This window comes from Vipera ursinii (genome assembly GCF_947247035.1).
Source record: "Vipera ursinii genome assembly, chromosome: 3".
In the NCBI taxonomy this organism is placed as follows: domain Eukaryota; kingdom Metazoa; phylum Chordata; class Lepidosauria; order Squamata; family Viperidae; genus Vipera; species Vipera ursinii.
Window position 1 is genome coordinate 197,993,198 of NC_139516.1, and position 20,953 is coordinate 198,014,150.

General features: G+C 38.0%; 1 protein-coding gene across 1 annotated transcript; it reads right to left on the reverse strand.

Annotated features, from left to right (window-relative positions):
• Positions 1–3,976: 3,976 nt before the first annotated feature.
• TNFRSF11B (TNF receptor superfamily member 11b) lies at positions 3,977–20,562 on the reverse strand (the record flags this gene model as incomplete). The annotated part of the gene is made up of 5 exons (XM_083361160.1): positions 20,113–20,562; positions 12,284–12,653; positions 6,860–7,057; positions 6,171–6,395; positions 3,977–4,365 (listed from the first exon to the last, which is right to left on the reverse strand). The coding sequence occupies exons 1-5, from the start codon at positions 20,140–20,142 to the stop codon at positions 3,977–3,979; spliced, it is 1,212 nt and encodes a 403-aa protein (XP_083217286.1). The 5' UTR covers positions 20,143–20,562.
• Positions 20,563–20,953: the final 391 nt, after the last annotated feature.

Here is a 20,953-nt window from a genome sequence, read left to right on the forward strand (position 1 = left end):
TGTTTTTGTTTATACTGAAAGGCATATTTTCACATGTGGTGGACTTGTAGAAATATAAAAGCTTTTTGGATTAAAATTTGGTGGAACATTCAAAAGATTTTTAAGAGAAAGATAAAGTTTTTCCCGCAATTGTTTTTATTGGGCATTGTTGTAGATTGTGATGTTAAAGAAACTAACTTGATGTTGAACATCATAACGGCAGCACGGTGGGACAATATTGGAAGAAGGATAGTTTGCCCACTGTAGAAGAATGGGTGTTTAAAGTTTCGAATCTTGCAGAATATTGTATTGTATATATGTATAATTTTTATTTAGAATATGATTATTGTAACTATAATCCTGTATTTAGCTCTGGGAAGTGGGGGGGGGGAGTGGGTAGGTTTGGGGTGGGAGGGATTTGGGGATATATTGTAAAATTTTGTTTTTGTAAAACTCTTTAATAAAAAAAAGAAAGGCATCACAACACACTCTTAAACACATATTTGTTCTAAATGTCCCAAATTTAGTTTGCAGCTAAGCAATCTGGTATCAGGTGTTAGGAAAATGTCTTTGTGAAAATCTAGGCAGCTACCAATAGTTAGAAAATGAGATAACTCTAGATCAAGGGTCTTCAAACTTGGCCCTTTTATGACTTGTGGACTTCAACTCCCTAGGTGAGGAATTCTGGGAGTTGAAGTCCACAAGTCATAAAAGGGCCAAGTTTGAAGACCCCTGCTCTAGATAGAGTCTCCTTGAGAACATTTGTCAGAATTTAAGTCTTCATTGAGTTCAGTAGACATTGTCCAACCTAATATGGGGCATGAGAAAACCAGGTTCCGATCCAAAGGCTAAGTTAATACAGCAGTACATTAAAATACGGTATCTAATCTGTAGCTGAATGCATTGTGTAAATACTTTCAGTAAAGTTAATGCTGTATGAATCCAAACAGTTGTAATAAGTAAATCAACTATGAATCCATTAACCATGAATTAGCATATTATATGAACACAGTCTGTATAATGTAGCATCATTTGTTCACATGTTTAGATCAGCATTTTCCAAACAGGGCAAATCACAAATATATGAAATTCAGCTTCTGGAATTCCCCATCCAGCATTACTATTGCTAGAAATGCTTGAAGTATATCTATCTGGAAGTTGTCTAAGTTGAGAAACACTGTTTTATATCAATAAAAGTATTGTCAACTTTAAAACTGGAGGGATTTTGATAAGGTAAGAAAGGTTAAAGCAAAATGGATACCATATTCTGCTAAACCAGATTAAACTCTTCCAGATGACTGGGAATCCTGGTTATTACCAATACTTAGCTGTGGGAAGAACTAAAATTATATTCAGCCACCACACTGTGGAGATCATGTCCATGTAATAAGATGGTTCCTCCACCTTTTGACTTCTGAAGTAGCATGAACAGGGTTTTTAGGTACTGTGAGACAAAAGAATCAAAGAGCCACAGATTTTAAATGAAAAAAAAATAGCTTTATAAAACAAGGTTAAAAATCCAACTTGAAAACCCATCTCTTAAATAGGGTACATTCATGTTCTAAAACAAAATGTACAGCTGCTTAATGAGCTACTTGCAACATGTTTTTCCCCCCTGGAAATTATTTCCAAAAGATATTACATTCTATACAGAGACACCTACAAAACAATCTTTAAAAATCCATAGAGGAAGAATTACAGACAGATCTACTGCAAAACAGAACATATAAATATCTCCCTATCCCATTTAGCTTGAAAATAAACAGTACATATTTCCATTCATTTCCCCTCTGTAAATTTGAGGATGAAAAGAGACGAAAAGCTTTTGACTTGGAAATTTTATCAACCTTGGAAGTCAGCCAACAGACAGTGCAAAAGATTAGACAGCCTGCTTGTTCTGATGACATCACTTGAAGTCCTGTAACCTATTTACAATTCAAATTAAAGATTCCTTCATATATTCAGGATTAAATTGAAAAAGGAAACAAAGCAACTATGCTTTTTTCTGCAAGAAACAGTTATTGCAACTGCTTGTTTAGAGCAAGCTTCAAGCCTGCTGTGTATAGATCCACACCAGTGCCACTTGGAACAAGGAAAAAGTAGTTTTAGCTAGTAGAGTTTGTGTTTTTAGTAAAAGAATTTTTTTTGTTAATGAATCAGGGGTTTGGAGGGAGAAAGGAAAAGATATGTTATCTTTTTTACATTTTTTTTTTCAAATTTCCCTTGGGTGGCAGAAAGTAGCAAAAACAGTTTGTTTCCTTATATTAACTCAGGTTCATTCAATAGATGTGAATGTGGGACTGAACTGGTAGGAATACTGAAAAATAAGCCAATTTAGCCTGGCGAATTTGACACCTACAGGCTAGAAATATTGGGAACTGCAGTTTCTGCCCATCTAAAGACCACAGTAGCAAAAATGGACAAACACAGAACTAGAAGAATTTAAAGATTTTGGACCTATTGAATTGAAACTATAGCAATCATTTCTACACTTATGGGAAGCAAAAAGTGGGAGGTACTTTTTGAAGCTTTTGTGCGTGAAATGAATACCACTGACTCTGTTCTGGAATCAAGTATGTGCTTCATGACAGATGTAAGTAAGGAGTAGCTTGAAACATTGCAGAAAAGCGAGTTGAACGGTGTTTCTCAAACTTGTAAACTTTACAATGTATGAGTGGGCTGGGGAACTCTGGGAGTTGAAGTCCATGCATCTTAAGGTTGACATGTTTGAGAAACACTAGAATTTGTCAATTTTAAGATGCATTGACTCCAGCTCCCAGAATTCCCCAGTCCTTCCATGCATCATAGAGCTGATAGGTTTGAGAAACAATATTGTGGTAGTAGAAGATGAATGGCCGCTGGCCTCTTTATGCAAATGGAACCATGCTTTTCCTCTGTTGTGGATTTGCCTTTGTAGTTTCTAGCCAAGACATACCTTTTTTATTATCAGTAACCAATGACAGGAAAGGGCACTAAGATAACACCATGAAGTCATGTAAGCAGAGAAAGAGAAAGGTTGCATTTAAGATGCATAAGGTAAAAAGGTAAAGTTTCCCCCGCACATGTGTGCTAGTCGTTTCCGACTCTAGGGGCCGGTGCTCATCTCCGTTTCAAAGCCGAAGAGCTAGCGCTTGTCCGAGGACGTCTCCGTGGTCATGTGGCCGGCATGACTAGACGCCAAAGGCGCACAGAATGCTGTTACCTTCCCACCGTAGTGGTCCCTATTTTCCTACTTGCATTTTTACGTGCTTTCGAACTGCTAGGTTGGCAGAAGCTGGGACGAGTAACAGGAGCTCACTCTGTGACGCGGCACTTGGGATTCGACCTGCCAAACTGCCAACCTTCTGATCGACAAGCTCAGTGTCCTAACCCACTGAGCTGTGTCCCATCAAGATGCATAAAGGGCACCTGAATGCATGACAAAAAAATTTTTTTTTGCCTGAAATTGATTTGATATTGAATTTCAGTGACACCATGCTAGAGGCTTCTTAAGGACTGGAATATAAAATTTTATGGCCATTAATACATACTGGAACAGAAGTGATTAAACAATGACATTGTTTGTCTGGGATGGTATAAGGATTCCTGCCTTAGGAAGAAGGTTGGATTAGAAAACCATTAAGGTCCCTTATAGCCCTATGATTCTATAACAAGTGGTCATCTGCTTCAGCACTTAATCTCAAACAGTTGCCAATGAAGTTAATAAATACATGCAACAATTTAGATTTGAAATTAATATAAATAGCAAATCGAGGTGTGTTTTTCCCCCTATTATTTCTCTCTATGTCCATGGAATTCACTGGAATTCTTGGATGGAGTCAGAGTCCAGATAAGGATTTTAATATTATAAAATAACAACAAAAGTTCTAAGATAGTCTAAGCTATCCCAGTCAGTCATATAAATATAAATAAGCATTGTCATATAGGAAAACTTTCCCCTCCCCCATTTAATTATTGCTAGCAGCAAGTGGCAAACGAAAGATCAGAGAACTTAAAACTACCCACGTCTCATTTTTACCAAATGGACCTGGTTCCCTAGCATTTCTAAGAAAAGCTTCTGGTATAATTTATACATTGTGAGGCTGTGAAGGAATTTCACCACCTTCCGAAAACCTTGAATTGTTGTCTTGGGGAAATGGTATGATTTCAGATGCTTCAGTCCAAATGTCAGGCTCTTGATGGTGTCTTGGTCTTTATTGTTTATCCTCCACAAATTCAAGAGCTTCAGTACTGGCTCTGTAGATTTGCACATCCTAAAAATCAGTTCAGTTTCTTCTCTACCCACGTGTTTCCCCGGCAAGTTGTCCATCAGGATATTGAGCTGCTCAAGGGTGATGTTGAGATGGTCAATGTGCTTTAAAACACTAGTTTCACAAAGATTGATACCTAAACAACAACAAAAAAGAATTAAGCTTGTTTAGTTTTCTTCATTAATGTCACAAAAATATGATTGATCCTATCTCCTTTGCTACAATGCTAATAGACGTAAGCCCTGCTTTCTGTCAATACTTTCTTGAAACCTACTCTACAAATTAAAACCAATGGAAGGGAATCTAAGTTTATGGACATAATGTCATCTGGGCCGATTAGATTCCATAGAGATATAATAATCTCAGATTTCTCTAAAAGAATTTTCATTTTGTATTCTGTCATTTTGGGAAATGGTTAAAGGCATGGGCTAGAAGCCAGAAGGCTGAGAGTTTGAGTCCTGCCTTAGGCACAAAACCACCTGACGGTACCAGTTCCTTTCTCTCAGCTCAAGGAAGAAGAAAATAACAAACTACTTCCCTAAAATCTTACCAAAAAACCCCTGCATAGACTTGTCTATGTAGTCATCAAAAGTCAAGATTAACGTAAAAGTACTGAAAAGACACAGTGTTTTTTTCATCACTGCTAAAGTGAAATTAAGTTGTCAGAAAATATTTTGTGTGTGTGCTTTCAAGTCAGTGTTGACTCCTGGTAACTGCCTAGACAAGTCCCTGCAGTTTTCTTGGCAAGATTTCAGAAGTGGCTTGCCATTTCCTGCTTCCTAGGGCTGAGAGTGAGTGACCGGCCCAGCTGGCTTTGTGCCCAGTGGTGGGATTCAGCCAGTTCACACCACTTCGGCAGAACCGGTAGCTAATATTTTGTTGCCCAGGCCCAGAATGGACTTCCAGAAGCAGCATCCATATGGAGAACCGGTTGTTCACATATTTGAATCCCACCACTGTTCGTGCCTAAGATGAGACTAGAACTCACAGGCTCCTGATTTCTAACACAGTGCCTTCACCACAACACCAAACTGGCTCTAGAAATCTATACCTGCAGAAAAAAATTTTCTCCCCTTTGTCATGATCTTGTCTTTCTGATGCCTTTCCTCCTGATCACAATCTAATCTCAAATTGCTTTTACCCTTCTTGAGGTTGCTTTGGTATGATATCCCAGTAAGGGATTTTATTTTAATGCCAACACACCAAATGATAACTTTTAGCCTGTCCCATTCCTGAACTAAAGATGAGATGAAGGCAACATCATGGAGAAAATATTAGGGAGGAAGATGCGGCCATGGTATCTTTATGTGATGCTTAGGCTTAGGAGTTAAGTGGAAAGCCATAGAAAGCTGATTTCAAATAAAAAGGACTTTTATTTGAAAAACCCAACCTTCAAAAGCAGTTTCAGGGTGATTGTAGTCACGTCCACTGACTTCAAATGCTAAAGATAAGGAATGGCAGTTCTTATCTTGCTCCAGGCTACTATTGATACTCCAGCCAGAGAAAATTCCCTCAACCTACTCAATACTAAAAGGAAAGAAAAAAAGGGAAAGGGGGAAATTATCTGTTGCTTTGCAATTGGTCTCCGACTTTCATACACTCAGTTCTCCAGCACCTAACTCAGAGGTCTTCAAACTTGGCCCTTTTATGACTTGTGCACTTCAAGTTCCAGAATTCCTCAGCCAGGCATGCCTGGCTGAGGAATTCTGGGACTTGAAGTGCACAAGTCATAAAAGGGCCAAGTTTGAAGACCTCTGGCCTAACTGAAAGATGCAATGCATGGCCATGTGGCTTATGTGTTCTGATTGTGAGAACCACAATGGCCACCTTCAACTTATTGCTCTGACTGTTGTGGTGATTTGATCTATACTCAGGAACAAACATCTTACCTAAACTGACCCAGTGGATAAACATAAGCCCTTGCTTTACTTTAATACGTACCTTGGACAATATTCTTGACTGTATTGTGGTCTTTATTTTGCTCTTTCCATAACTTGAGTAGCTGAAAAGTCTGATCTTGCAAGCTACTCTTTTGTTTAATTTTTTCTCTGTTTTCAAGACTGATCTTCATGCCAGGCAGACTGTCCATGAGGGTATTCAGCCAGGTGGATGATAGCTTTTTGGGCACAATGAACCTGAAGAACGCTTCTTCACACAAGGTGACATCTAAAACAATACAGATACTGACTTTAAAATCAAGACCTTAAATTTTGGAACAAATGTCAAAAACTGCTGTCAGAAAGATTTTTTCTAAAAGTTACAATCCTATGAAAACCAACAGGGATTGGACCCTACTGAAAAAAGAATGCTTATTAAGTTTATTTTAAACTTAACACTTTGCAAGTGTTAACAGAATGCTTCCTTTGGAGGACAAAGTTATTCAATAGAGCAGCTACACTGTGTGGCTTCTGGTTTTGCTTCTGTCCTCTCAGGCAATAATGAATAAATCCAGTCCCTTTTTTATATGAGAACCCTTCCACCGGACGATAATTTTCCAGTCTGTGTATTAGTCTATTAGGTATAATCTACAAAATCAAGACTAAATAAAATCTCACTGTATTTCTAACTGCATGCCAGCTGCAAACTCATGAGGAATTTCATTATTTGTTTTTTTTTTATTATATACACACCGATTCCACATTGCTGATCCAATTTATCACTATCTTCTCCCTGGCACATGTTGTCATGTGTGGAGTCTCCCTTCTGCACCAATTTAAGACTTAGGGCACTGCAGTTAGTGTGCATTTGACAGGCAGCTTTGGATGATGTATCATTAGAGAAATATCCTTCAGGACATCTCTCACAAATGGTGTCGCTTTCAGGGGTACCTGCAGAAAAGGAAAGAGATTATTTTTTTAAAAAAAATATCAATCATTTTGTTTATAGCACTTCAAGAATTTCCCATTCAACAATGGCAACACCACCACCAAGGATAGAAATGAAAAAAAATGATTTTCTTTGAAAGAGGAAAGGCTGTCATCCCACATAATTTGGTAGATTAATGTTTTAAATCTCATCCAGATCTTTTGATTTTCCAAAAACTCCCAGAGAAAGGAGCTTTTTCACTTCAAAGGGTGACAAAAGATATTATTTGTATTTCATTCATGTTAAATGAAAAACAATAACACTGCAAAAGAAATCCTGTTATAGAGGAATGGTATTTTTCACCTACATAGCTTTTAAATGAAGCACTCAGCCAGATGGAAGATTCGTATAGAACTAGTCTGACTCAACCAGAAACTCTCTCTCTCTATCTATCTACATCTATATTATCTATCATAAACATTAGGCACCTCAACAATAATTAGGAAAAGGTATTTTGGAATATAGAAGCTCATATAAAATCAGAAGTGCAAGAGGAGGAGTTGTTGTTGTTCAGATGATGTTGTATGGTTGCTGGATAGTCCACCTAAATCCTATATTCCAAAACTGTAGTAGATCAGCAGATTTTCTTTTCCCCCCCTAAGGATAAAATTAGCATCAGCCTCTTGTCTCTGAGAATGAATTAATACAGATCCCTGGTTTGGCATTTCCTAATTATCCACATTCCAGCATTTCTCCTAATGAGCCAGAATACCTGCTGAGCCATAATGTGTCTCCAGAATACTGGTAGGAAGTAACATGCCAAAAAAGAGGCTGTTGTTTTAATATTCTACCACCTTATGTCATAAAGCTGATGGAAATTCAAAATGCCAGATTGTTATTACTCACTCCTGTTGTTAAAATACAAAGAGAATAGCAGCTGTTAGAAGGGCTGATGAAGAAACTGGTGCCTTATCCCCACAGATAACACCACTGATAAAATAATTCCTAACCACTTTTAATGAATTCTTCCCTTTTCATTCTGGCCACTGAAATCAATTATATTGTATCATTCATCAGACAACAAATATTATTTTCCTTGAAGCAGGCTTTTAAAACTACTCTTGCGTGAGTTTCATGGAGCAAGTCAACCCTACATTATAGCCTATTGGTGCTTAATAACCCTAATCTATTGCACAATCTGGAATCAGAAAAGGGAGAGTTTATCAACCAGCTGGTATTTTATAATTCATGGTTACTCTTTCATAGATGGCTTTGGGGCTTCCAACTTGATAGGATAGATTTAAGCCTCTGCTGAGCAAATTTCCATTTGTGTAATACACTAAAGAAAATGGTTATTTTCCCAAACCAACTTGTATACATATCTATGTTGTTTCTTATACAAAAATATCTTTGCTAAGAATAACGTAGAATTATTGTTGTTAAAATTATTATCTTTGACCACAGGTTGGAATTGGGTTAAGTTATGTGTTTGGAAATGAGTTTCCATAGATTTTTAAAGGCAAGTCATAATTTGTTAAGGTAGCTCTGTAAAGGTTATATTTTTATTCTACTTTCAGATGACTAGATAACTGTAAAATTTTCCAAGATAACATAAAAGGTATTGCAAACTAACGTCAGATACTCTATACTGGGAGGGTTTTTCAGGATAATCAGGTTATTTTTCAGAGCAATTGTTTTTGTGCACTCTCTTTCAAATTAAAAGATTTACAAAAGTAAATTAAATTTGGACTTGAGAACAAAGGCTGTTATAGTCACTATGCTCATATGGAAATTGCAATGGAAAATACTATCATAAACATTATTATGCAGAGAAACAGACGCTGTGGCAAAGTATTGTTGCAGATGTCATGTCATTTCTTCCAGTTTTGTTTAAGCTTTTTAGGTCCTATGGATCATAGATTGAGACAAAGTTTAGTTCTCACTCACAAAAGCTAAAAATTGGAGATGGTTTAATTTTGCGGAATCCCTAGAGCAGGATCTTCAAACTTGGCCCTTTTATGACTTGTGGACTTCAACTCCCAGAATTCCTCAGCCAGCGTGCCTGGCTGAGGAATTCTTGCGAGTTGAAGTCCAAGTCATAAAAGGGCCAAGTTTGAAGACCCTTGCCCTAGAGCCTTTGATTCATTACAGACTTAAAAGAAATAGCTGAAACCTCCCTTTAAAGATGTTTGCTTGATCACTAGAATCAAATTTGTCCCAAATATTGTGATCTTTTCTTCATCCTGTTGATCATCTGGGCGGACCCAGTCTATCCTTGATTTGGTACTCCAGCATTGCAACATTTTCACTTTCATCCGGATAACTACAATGGCCTCCATGTAGGATCAGAATTAATACCCAGGCTCTCCACATATGAAAGCACTTTTCATTAAAATATGGGTCCAGATTGGAAATGATCAAATGGGTTAGGCAGCATAAAACATACAAGAGGTTATGCAGATTAGCTTCAAAACAGAATATTTTTCTCCACCTTCTCTCCATTTTGCCTCATGGTCTTAAGGTGCTTCTTTTTTTTCAATCTTTCTCTATGTATAATTACTAGAAACTGGGAGACTATGAATTCTAGTATTGCTTTAGATGCAAGGCCAGCTGGGTAACTTTGGGCCAGTCAGTCTCTCTCACTCCTGGAGGATTTCCAAAAAGCCATTTCCAAAAATGTTGCCATGATAATAGCATGGATTTGTCCAAGCAGCCAAGAGTCAAGACTCACCTGAAGATACAAGTTTACCGAATATGTCCCAAACTTAGTTGCTCTCCAAACTTGCAAGTTATACTTGAATGAGGCTGTTTAAAAATATCATGCTATGTTTGTAAACAGTCCATGATTTGGAAGATCAGCAATATGCAGTATGAACCGATGTGTTATGTTTCATGTAAGTATCTTTAGATTTTTTTTTTATTTTCTAAACACTAAACAAAATACTTTTGAAACATAACTTTGTTTTCTGCATGTCAGATTTGAATTCTAAGAATGCTTACATCTGTCACTATAGGAAATCCTCTTTATGTACTATTTGTTTTCTTCAGTATTAGCAGATGCATTAAATGAAAAGTCTGTTCAATAAACAGAAAAGAACAGGCTGGAAGTAGTACAGGCTGAGCCATTGTGAAATGTTTATTAGCTCTGGACAACAATTTGTACACGTTGTTTTAAATGCAGATTGCATTTACGTTTAACTTCAGTCTGAAATTTGCCCATTCAATGACAGATTACATTTTTTCCTTCCCTATCACTGTCCTTTTCAAAGTAAATTTAAGGTAAAGGTAAAGGTGCTAGTCATTTCCAACTCTAGGGGCCGAGGCTCATCTCCGTTTCAAAGCCGAAGAGCCAGCGCTTGTCCAAGGATGTCTCCGTGGTCATGTGGCCGGCATGACTAGATGCCAAAGGCGCACGGAGCGCTGTTACCTTCCCACCGTAGTGGTCCCTATTTTTCTACTTGCATTTTTGCGTGCTTTCGAACTGCTAGGTTGGCAGAAGCTGGGACGAGTAACAGGCGCTCACTCTGCTACGCAGCACTTGGGATTCGACCCGCCAAACTGCCAATCTTCTGATTGACAAGCTCAGCGTCCTAACCCACTGAGCCACGGCGTCCCTTTTAAAATACATTTAATATGGTTTTAATCCTGACTTTGAAATACAGGATACTGCCAATTATTATTTTTTCCCCAAGAGAACTCTTTATAGCTTTGAGGATTTTGTATCCTCCTACAAGGATCATTTGTGATGCAGGTAATTAATTATGTCCATCCAGGTATGATGACATTCACTGATACCCTAATACTGTTATAATTATTCTCCTAGTGCTATATCAATTAACACTTTTACTGTTTGCCAAGGCACACAAGGCCCTGGAACCGCCTTCTTCCCAATGAAAAATGTGACTAGTTATCACCCATAAATATTGCATTTCAAATAATGTTCCCATGAGAGAGGGCACTCCATCATATTACTCAGTGGAATGCAGTTTGAAACTGCTGTTAGATTACTCATTATCATACAAGAAGGATATTTTGTTCGGCTGCCAACAACATTCCTTTTGATAACAGTCCAAGGAGATGGTTCTTGCAAGTTCTCACAAGAAATATACTATCCATCATGTTCATCTGAGCACACTTATTTAGGAAGTGTTCAAAACCAGGTGGATGTTTGTTTTCACAGTTCCAAGCAGATGGCAAAAATAGTAAGCTTAGTAAGAGCATTTTCTTACTTATAACTGCATAAGTATACCCTGGTAAGTTCTTTTTGATGCTGTGTCCTCATGACATTACTTTCATCAGATCATATCTCATGGTTCAGATGGCTTTAAGTTATTCATTCCTACCTGTACCAATGTTAAAGTAGGGTGGGTCCTTGGTGTTTGGTTGTTTTCTTGCAGACATTTCATTACCTAACTAAATAACACCCTCATGTTGCTGGACATGTTAAATCTTGTGGCATTACTTGGATAATTTTTAGGTTCCTAGTTGGAACTTGAATTTCCAAAAGACATCTCTCATGGCTGCCATCCATAGAATAGAATAGAATAGAATAGAATAGAATAGAATAGAATAGAATAGAATAGAATAGAATAGAATAGAATAGAATAGAATAGAATAGAATAGAATAGAATAGAATAGAATATGGAAGGGACCATGGAGGTCTTCTAGTCCAGCCCCCTGCTCAAGCAGGAGAACCTATACCATTTCAGACAAGTGACTGTCTTCTTAAAAATCTCCAGTGATGGAGCACCCATGATTTCTGAAGGCAAGCTGTTCCACTGTTTAATTGTCCTCACTTCTTAGGAGGTTTCTCCTTAATTCCAGGTTGCTTCTCTCTTTGGCCATTCTTTATTCTTTGTACAATGCTATTCTTTGATTAATAGAAACAGAATAATTATAATGTAATTTAAAATACAATAAAATCAAATGCAGTTAATATACTTGTCCATCCTATGTGGTTATTCACTTAGCATGATCTTCACTCCAACTGCTAGCCATTCTAGCATACTGTCTTTTCAATAAATTCTGCCTCAATTATTAGATCAGTCTCTGCTTTTGTTTTTGTTTTTATCTTTGGGATCGGATAAACCAGAGCCTACTCTTTTATCATAACACCTGGCAGGTTGGGAGCAGTAACTTTTCCATCTAATTGCCTGGAAAAGATTTTTACTCACCCTAATTGACCTTGAAACAGCTTCTGATAGTTGAGCAATCTTGAAATCATCCCTTGAAAATAAAGACATACATACCTTTTTGAACAACGCCAAATCCAGGAGGACACGCTGCGTGCTTCAAACAGAATTCAAGGTTGAGATACCGTCCTTCTACACACTCACAGACACGGTTTCCGGTGCCGGTGCATTTGATTTTTTCATACTGCAGTTCCTTGCATACCACACTGCAGTAGTAACATTTCTCATTATTGTTCCATTCATCTGCATAAGACTGATCTGGACAAGGAGCACATTCCGTCTTTGCTGAGGCTGTACAATGCTGTTTGACGTGAGTTCCTGGAGGACATTGGTCACACATCAGCCGATGGGAGGTGATAGGATCATAATGGAGATACTTTGGAGGAAGAGCTTCTTGGACTGTCCACTTGACTGAGATGTCCAATAACTAATAAAATAAAATTGAAGCATTTTTAAACTTTGTATTTTATTTATTTATTTATTTATGCAGTACAATGACGGTGCCCTCAAGTACTAAGTCGTCCTTCATCACTATGATTTGGCTGGATTAACACATTGAATTAAACCATATTTTGAAACCATCATACTATGTTAAAAATAAAAATTTCACAAGATCTGTCACACAAAAACTGGTGCCCCACAAATGGGAAGTGACTAGAAAATATTTAATATTACGTAAGATCTCAGATATTTGTCACAGACCATTATGACAAATTTTATCATCTCTGCCTGTCAGCTGCAACCAATTGTCATATACCAGGGGTAGGCAACCTTGTCTCTTTTATGACTCATGGACTTCAACTCCCAGAATTCCTGAGCCAGCATGGCTGGCTCAGGAATTCTGGGAGTTGAAGTCCATGAGTCATAAAAGAGCCAAGGTTGCCTACCCCTGTCATATACAATAACATTCCATTGTATTAATTACCCTGAAATTTTGTCATATCTAATTAAAAACTAAAGATGTTATATCTTTCAAACTTAAAACACTTCAGTATTGTAAAAAGACTTATTATTTCTTTTTTAGACAACCTTCTCTGGATGAAGAAGCTTTAGCAGAGGTGGTCCTAGTTAGAACAACCAGGGAATTATGGTATAACTAATTAACTTTTCAGAATAGAATACAGAATAACAGAGTTGAAAGGAACCTTGAAGGTCTTCTAGTCCACCCCGCTGCTCAAGCAGGAGACTCTGTGCCATTTTAGACAAATATCCAGTCCCTTCTTAAAAGCCTCCAGTGTTGGAGCACCCACAACTTCTGAAGTCAAGTTGTTCCACTGGTTGATTGTTCTTGCTGTAATTTCCCCTTAGTTCCAGGTTGCTTCTCTCTTTGGTCAGTTTCCATTCATTGCTTCTTGTCCTGCCTTTGGTTACTTTGGAGAATAGGTTCACCCTCCTCTTCTTTGTGGCAGCCCCTCAAATATTGGAACACTGCTATCATGTCACTAGACTATACATACCCAATTCCTGCAACTGTTTTTCAGCCCCCCCCCCAATCATCTTATCCCTCTTCTCTGCACTCTTTCCAGAGCTTTTTATATTGTGGTGACCAAAACTGGATGCAGTATTCCATTAATAATATATTATATAGCAGTAATATCACTTTTTGTGATCTTGATTCTATCCCTCTGTTAATGTCACCTAGGATTGCATTGGTGTTTTTGGCAGCTGAAGCACTTTGCTGGCTTATATTGAAGTGAATGTCCACTAGGATTCCGAGATCCCTCTTGCAGTTTCTGCGTTCAGCTAAGTTTTACTTAGTCTGTAGCTATATATTTGTTTTTCCTTGCCTAAGTGAAAAGCCCTACCTTTTTCTACATTGAATTTCATTTTGTTAGATAGGGCCTAGTGTTGAAATAATAAAGCTAAGGGCAATCACATCTGTACTGTTATCATCACAATAACACGAATGACAATTCTGTTTAAAGGAGACTACTTTCCTTTGGTGGCCTCGTTTTTAAAAATTACATTCTGTTAATTGAATTCTGAACTTATGCAAGTTTTCTCCTGATCTTCAAATGAAAGTCTGTCACCGCTCCACCCTTGTGAAATAAATACAGATTGGATGCCAGTGACCAACACAGTCCATATTCCTTCAACTATCTTTTTTTTTCCCTTTCAATCACAGCCTTGTGATTTTTTAAAAAATAAAATAAAATAAAAAACGACTTTTTTCAACATTGATTATATGCTTCGGGTTTGGGTTTTTCACACAGACCGCAGAAGAATGCTTGAATTTACTAAAACAGATAAAGCATCCTCTGTTTAGAATTGCAAACACATCCTGAAACCTAGTTTCCTTTGATGACAGCTGCCAAGGATTGGGCAAGCGCCAAGGCAAATCTGTAAATTCTGGCATTCGCTTTTCAACATTATGTAAGAACATTGTAATTGCCTCCAGGCAAAAATCCAGTTTGGCATTCATTCTACTTCTGGATGTAGCCAAAAAATGTGAGCTTACCAGCAGGACATAGATTTGATTATCCCCAAACCACTATTTTTTGCCTGATATTCAGGGAGATATAACTTTTCTGGTGATAGAGATTCAGTTCATCTATCACAACCAGTAGCTAATAAACAATTAATCTGCTTTGATTTCTTCTCTTTTCAACGCTCTTAAAAGCAAACAAGAACCACCAAATTATCATGGTGAGGCATTACATACAGTGGGAAGAAGAAAAGTTTGTTATTCATTTAAAAGCCCTGATACACTTTTGAAAAGGTTTTGAGTGGATAAAGCAATTTTTAAAAATAGGCCTTGTGTCTCAAGTTTCCAATCTTAAACACACACACACAAAGGAAAAACAGGAAGGGGACTGTGGATGGAAACAAACCTGAATCCCCAATATTGGCACTTTTTTATGTCATATGTATAAATACCAGACTGTTCAGTTTCTCTATTTACTTCTCTGGCCTGAAGGAACAATTGCTGGACCACAGTTCCTTGGGTCATTTGTTAACTAATCAATCTCTCTGAGTGAATACTTATATTACAGAACTATAATTGTATTAGTTTATTCGTTAAAATAGCTTGAAAAGAGCCTTGTACGTAACAGCTGTACTTATAAAACTCATAAATCAGGAATTAGGTGAGCAGTCCTCTATCTCATAACTGCATCACTCTGTTTGAAAGACAGTTTGCAAAGGAAGCTTCATGGGAAAAGAGGGTCCAGCCATTTCCATTCTATAAGGTAGCAGGGAGGTGGGAAAGATGACAGAGGATGAAGAAAAGATGGTCCAGCTGTTGACCTGAGATAATGCAGAGAGTAGTTGGCCATCAGTGATCATAGTCAATAGTCAAGGAGAGAAGCAACCTAGAACTAAGGAGAAACTTCCTGACAGTTAGAACAATTAACCAGTGGAACAGCCTGCCTCCAGAAGTGGTGAATGCTCCAACACTGGAAGTTTTTAAGAAGAGACTGAACAGCCATTTGCCTGAAATGGTATAGGGTTTCCTGCCTGAGTAGGGGGTTGGACTAGATGACCTCCAAGGTCCCTTCCAACTTATTATTATTATTATTATTATTATTATTATTATTATTATTATTATTATTATTATTATTGACCACGGAGACGTCCTCGGACAAGCGCTGGCTCTTCGGCTTTGAAACGGAGATGAGCACCGGCCCCTAGAGTCGGAAACGACTAGCACGCATGTGCGGGGGAACCTTTACCTTTACTATTATTATTATTATTATTATTATTATTATTATTATTATTATTATTATTATTAATCTAGCATTGATAGCTATCCATCAATAGCCTTCTGCCTGCTCTAATGTCACCTTCACTCTATCATGGCAGTAGAGAGGTGTCTATTTGTGAGTGCTTTTATGCAGAATAGTGAACATTCATTTGTTTAGAACAGAACTTGCTATGGTGATATATCTTCTTCCCACAGTCTAGAAAAATGGAAGCCTAATGTCTTGCTGTGTTGGACAAGTCCTGTCCCAAAGACAAGAGAATAAACAACCTGAAGATTAATCCATGAGAGAATCACCATTTCCCAGCTGAGTGCAGGAAGTAGAGAGAAGAGAGAGGTTACTAGGGAGAATACCTTGGGAATAGTGCTCTGTTTGGAAATATGCTTTGGAAAATTGGCCAAGGAGTTGGGCCAATGATATTCAATCCAAGGAGCACCAGTCCCTTGGACTGGGCACAGGGCCAATGTTTGTGGGATTAAAGGTTTTGTCTAGTTTACTCAAATGACAAATTATATTTATCACAGCCTGGCCTACCTTACTTTTGAAATGACCTCTGCTTTTACTACTGGATACACCAAAGTATTTTATGACTGTGTAAAATCCACAGCATCCAAGAATTGGCTTCCAAGTCAGTTTAGTACCAACCAGTAGTCGTAGCTTCATATTTAGCCCAATGGAAACGCAAAGAACTAAGAGAGTGCTTCCTCCCTCTGAACTTTGCTGCAAATACTAGAACTCTTTGCCTTGAGCCATGGATTTAAATGTGTCCTACTCTATCAACTCCTCATGTGGGGGTTTGGCCCAGATTTGTCAGCCTATGTGTGGAACTTAAGGCAGAGCAATTGTTAACATTTTGTACTTGCTAGTTCTGTAGAAATGTACAGAAATTAGATTTAGTGGCTGAACATTTGGTTATCTTATGTCTGTAGAAGGATATCTGCTGAATTTCTGTTGTCTACACTTTCGTCACCAGTCTGGAGAGACCTTTGGCTGAACAGAATCCTTACTTAAGACGGACTTTATTTCAACTCTACTTCTTTTTTATTGCATTCTATTTAACCACCGAAGTCAAAGGTTCACTACGCAACACTGTAAAGAGAACCCTGAAATATTAACATCTCCCTCTCCCCCCCCCTCTCTTTTTTTCATTTATTTGACCTGTAGCTTAACTTTCCTCCAGGAAATAAATAAAAGCAGCAAACACAACACTTCCATTTTTTTCCTATGACAATAATCCTATCAAGTTGGATAGCCTGGGAGATGGTGATTGATTCAAATCTAGTAAGTGTCCAGGGCTGAAGTACTTAAACCTGGACCTCCCCAGACAAACTCTTCAATCACTACCCTGCAAATGTTTGGATTTCACTGCCTGGCATTGTACATCCTAAAAAAAAACTAAGCAGGATCAAATCTTATTGGTATTTGGATAAGAAACCATTCAGAAGTACAAGTGCTGTAGGCTAGCCTTGAAATATAAGAAAGATTGTGATCATAAATGCATTCACACTGATGCCAAATAAGAGAGAGAGAGAGAGAGAGAGAGAGAGAGAGAGAGAGAGAGAGAGAGAGAGAGAGAGAGAGAGAGAGAGTGTTGATTCTGTTTTGACCGATCCAAACCAACATGACTGTGAAGGCACCAACTTTGGCTCAACTCAAAGGAGAGTTTACCTGAAAATAATGAAATAAAACATTAAGCCATCCTTTTTTTAAACTGGTGTGGAATCTCATTAGACGTAAGAAGCAACATACAGTAGCTTTAATCATCACTTCCTATTGCTCAGTATCTGCAGCAGGTGGCAGCACCTGGCTGACTTAATTAAAACCTGGTGAGAAACCAAAGGGATTTGAAGTTCTCTAACCGGTGAAACTTACTACTTCTGCTTACATTTCATAAAAGGAATGAAACAAGACTAGAGAAAGCAGTTGCAACTGTGCTTAAGATTGCCAGGGTGCTATGCAAAAAAAAAACACAGTACAGATAGTCCTTGACATACAACAGTTCATTTAGTGTCCATTCAAAGTTACAACAGCACTAAAAAAGTGATTTTGGCCATTGTTCACACTTACGACCATTTCAGCATCCCCATGGTCACGTGATCAAAATTCAGATGACGCTTGCAGTCATGTCATGTGATCACTTTTGGGACCTTCTGACAAGCAAAGTTAATGGGGAAGCCAGATTCACTTAAAACCGTGTTACAAAGTTAACAGCTGCAATGATTCACTTAGCAACTGTGGTGAGAAATGTTGTAAAATGAGGCAAAAGTCACTTAGCAACATAAATGTTGGGCTCAATTGTGGTTGTAACTCAAGGACTACCTGTAGTAGTCAATCAGAGAGCTAAAACATATAAGGAATGGTTGCTGGAATTGGGAATGTCTAGTCTAATGAAGAGAAGGGTGAGGGGTGACATGATAGCAGTGTTCCAATATCTCAGGGACTGCCACAAAGAAGAGGGTATCAAGCTATTCTCCAAAGCACCAAAAGGCAGGACAAGAAGCAACAGATGGAAAATAATCAAGGAGAGAAGCAACCTAGAACTAAGGAGAAATTTCCTGAGAGTTAGAAGAATTACCGTAACCAGTGGAACAACCTGCCTCCAGAAGTTGTGAATGCTCCAACACTTTTTAAGAAGAGACTGGACAACCGTTTGTCTGAAATTGTATAGGGTTTCCTGCCTGAGCAGGTCTTTGGACTAGATAATCTCCAAGGTCCCTTCTAACTCTATTATTACTATTATTATTATTAGAGGTACCTATATTTTCTTGATTCAGCCAAACATATGTCTTTAAAAATTAAGCCCATGTAAGGCTTTAGGCTCTCCTTGAATCTCATGGAACATAGACATGTTTAAACCTGGGCTGGAATATTCCCATCGTATTTAATGCTGTCTGTATGTTTGGTGTACAGCAATTTTATATTTTTATATTTTTTTTATCAGTTAGTATGAATGGACAATTTGAGAAACATTTTTCAAACCTGTATGGTATTAATATGTATTTTAATGCATCTGGTTCAGTTGGGCCTCTGGGTTGGTTTTTTTCATATATCATACTTTTGTTTTGTGGGGCAGGGAGTAGGGCAAAGCAACCGCAAACTTTTTCTTTATAACTACTGGAGAAATGAGGCTTGAGTAAGACATTTCTTATCGGACAGAATTCCATTTAAAAACAAAATCTAATCATTATAAAAATCAGAGCTCGAGGACTTTTATTGTCTGAAAAGCTCCTTTTCAGTGAAAGATAGCATTAATTCACCACTTACACACATGAAACAAACTTGGCAGGAAGTAAAAGAAGCATTCAGTTATTTTATCAACAGCCTTTGCCTTCTTTTCCCAAAATGAAATATACTGAATATATAGCTTCAAAATAACACCAGGCATTACTGTTCCTTGCTATGAGCGGATTCTGAGATAAATTACATTTATAGATATTGATTCTCCCAGGATGGGTTATAAATTCAGTATATGATCCCCCATTGTAATTCCATAATAGAGCAGCTCAAGGAATTGAAGAATGGGTGGCACTTAATAGTGCATATAATCGTTTACTGATTCTAAAGAATCTATGGAAGTTTTCTATTTTCTTCAATGTCACTGGGAACTCTGTATACACAACTAGGGATGAAAATGCCCAAATATTTGTATTATTTATTAGGAGGAAGCAATAGAAGAAGATCCAGATTCTGTGCTTGTCATCTCTCAATATAATGATAGATCTCAGTCTGAGACTCTGGAGAATACTTGCCCAACGCAATAGACATTGCTGGGAAAGACAGCTCAAAGGTGTGACTCTGCATCCAGCAGCCTTTTACATTCACACAGACCCATTTAAAATTAAACACACCTATGCTCTATCCAGTTCCGTCCCATAGATTTTTGCTTGCTGTCCCACAGTTTACAACCACATCATAGACGATCACGATCTATCAGCCAGCTAATGAGATTTGCAAGGGTTTTAGTCCTATCAGGTGAAGGTACAGTAAGATTCAGAAGATACGCCTTCCAAAAAAACAAAAAAAAAAGCATGCCAGGGAAGCAAAAGGGACCTTGCCACAAATTTGCTCCAACAGCCCAAAGAGCTACTAAAGACTTAAGAGGAAAATACAACTTTAAAGAAACAGAAACAGCCTCATTGCTTTGCACTTTCCAAAGCAACCGTTAGCCTTGAGGCAAAGACTTACCAGCAGCGTGCAGCAGAGAAATTTGGTCATCGCACCGGCGGCGTTAAGAAGCTGGAAAGGCAATCAGATAGCCCGGGAGTAGCAGCTTGCAAATAGGACCTCAGCTCATTTAAGCCTCGTTTATATATATTTCTGTGGCCCCATGCAGCAGGAAAACTGTGGCTCAGCTTAAAAGCCTCCCTCTCTCCCCATGATCAATCCTTTTTTTTCTTTTTTTTTTTTTAAGGAACCTGTTGATGATTTCATGCAACTTCTTAACCACAGGTTCTGGGAGGGGAGAAAGGAAGGAGGAGTAGGATTGAGGCAGAAGGATGGGTTAACTAATTACTGTCTGCCGGCCTCCACCTCCATTGTGAAACTGTTCCCCCCCCACCCACTTTTCTGAGCAAAAAGGGGGAGTCCAAAGAAAGCTCACCTTCAGGACAACAAAGACTTAGTTATTCACACAGTCCTGGCTACTACAGAACGGCGTTTTAAAAAAATAACTCCCTGAAACGGTCTCTTTTTAAGTTCCTGCTTTGGACTTAATGGGTGTGTGTGAAGGGAGAGAGGAAGAATGGGAAGCCTTTGTATTGTTTTATTTCCCCATCAGGTGAAAGGACCACAGACGTTTATCATTTAATTCAAGGTGTTTTTATGCATGCTTACAAAATTACCTGGTTTTTTTTTCACTGGCACCTTTAAATTTTTTGGCTTAAAAAAACTTAAGCCCAAGTGTTTGGTTTTTTTTTTAAGCCAAGGTAGTGTATTCTATGAAAGAGGCGAGTCTCCTTTCCCTCTCTTAAGGAAATGTGTGTGAGAAGATTTATTTTGCTTGTGATGATATTATAATAATAATAAT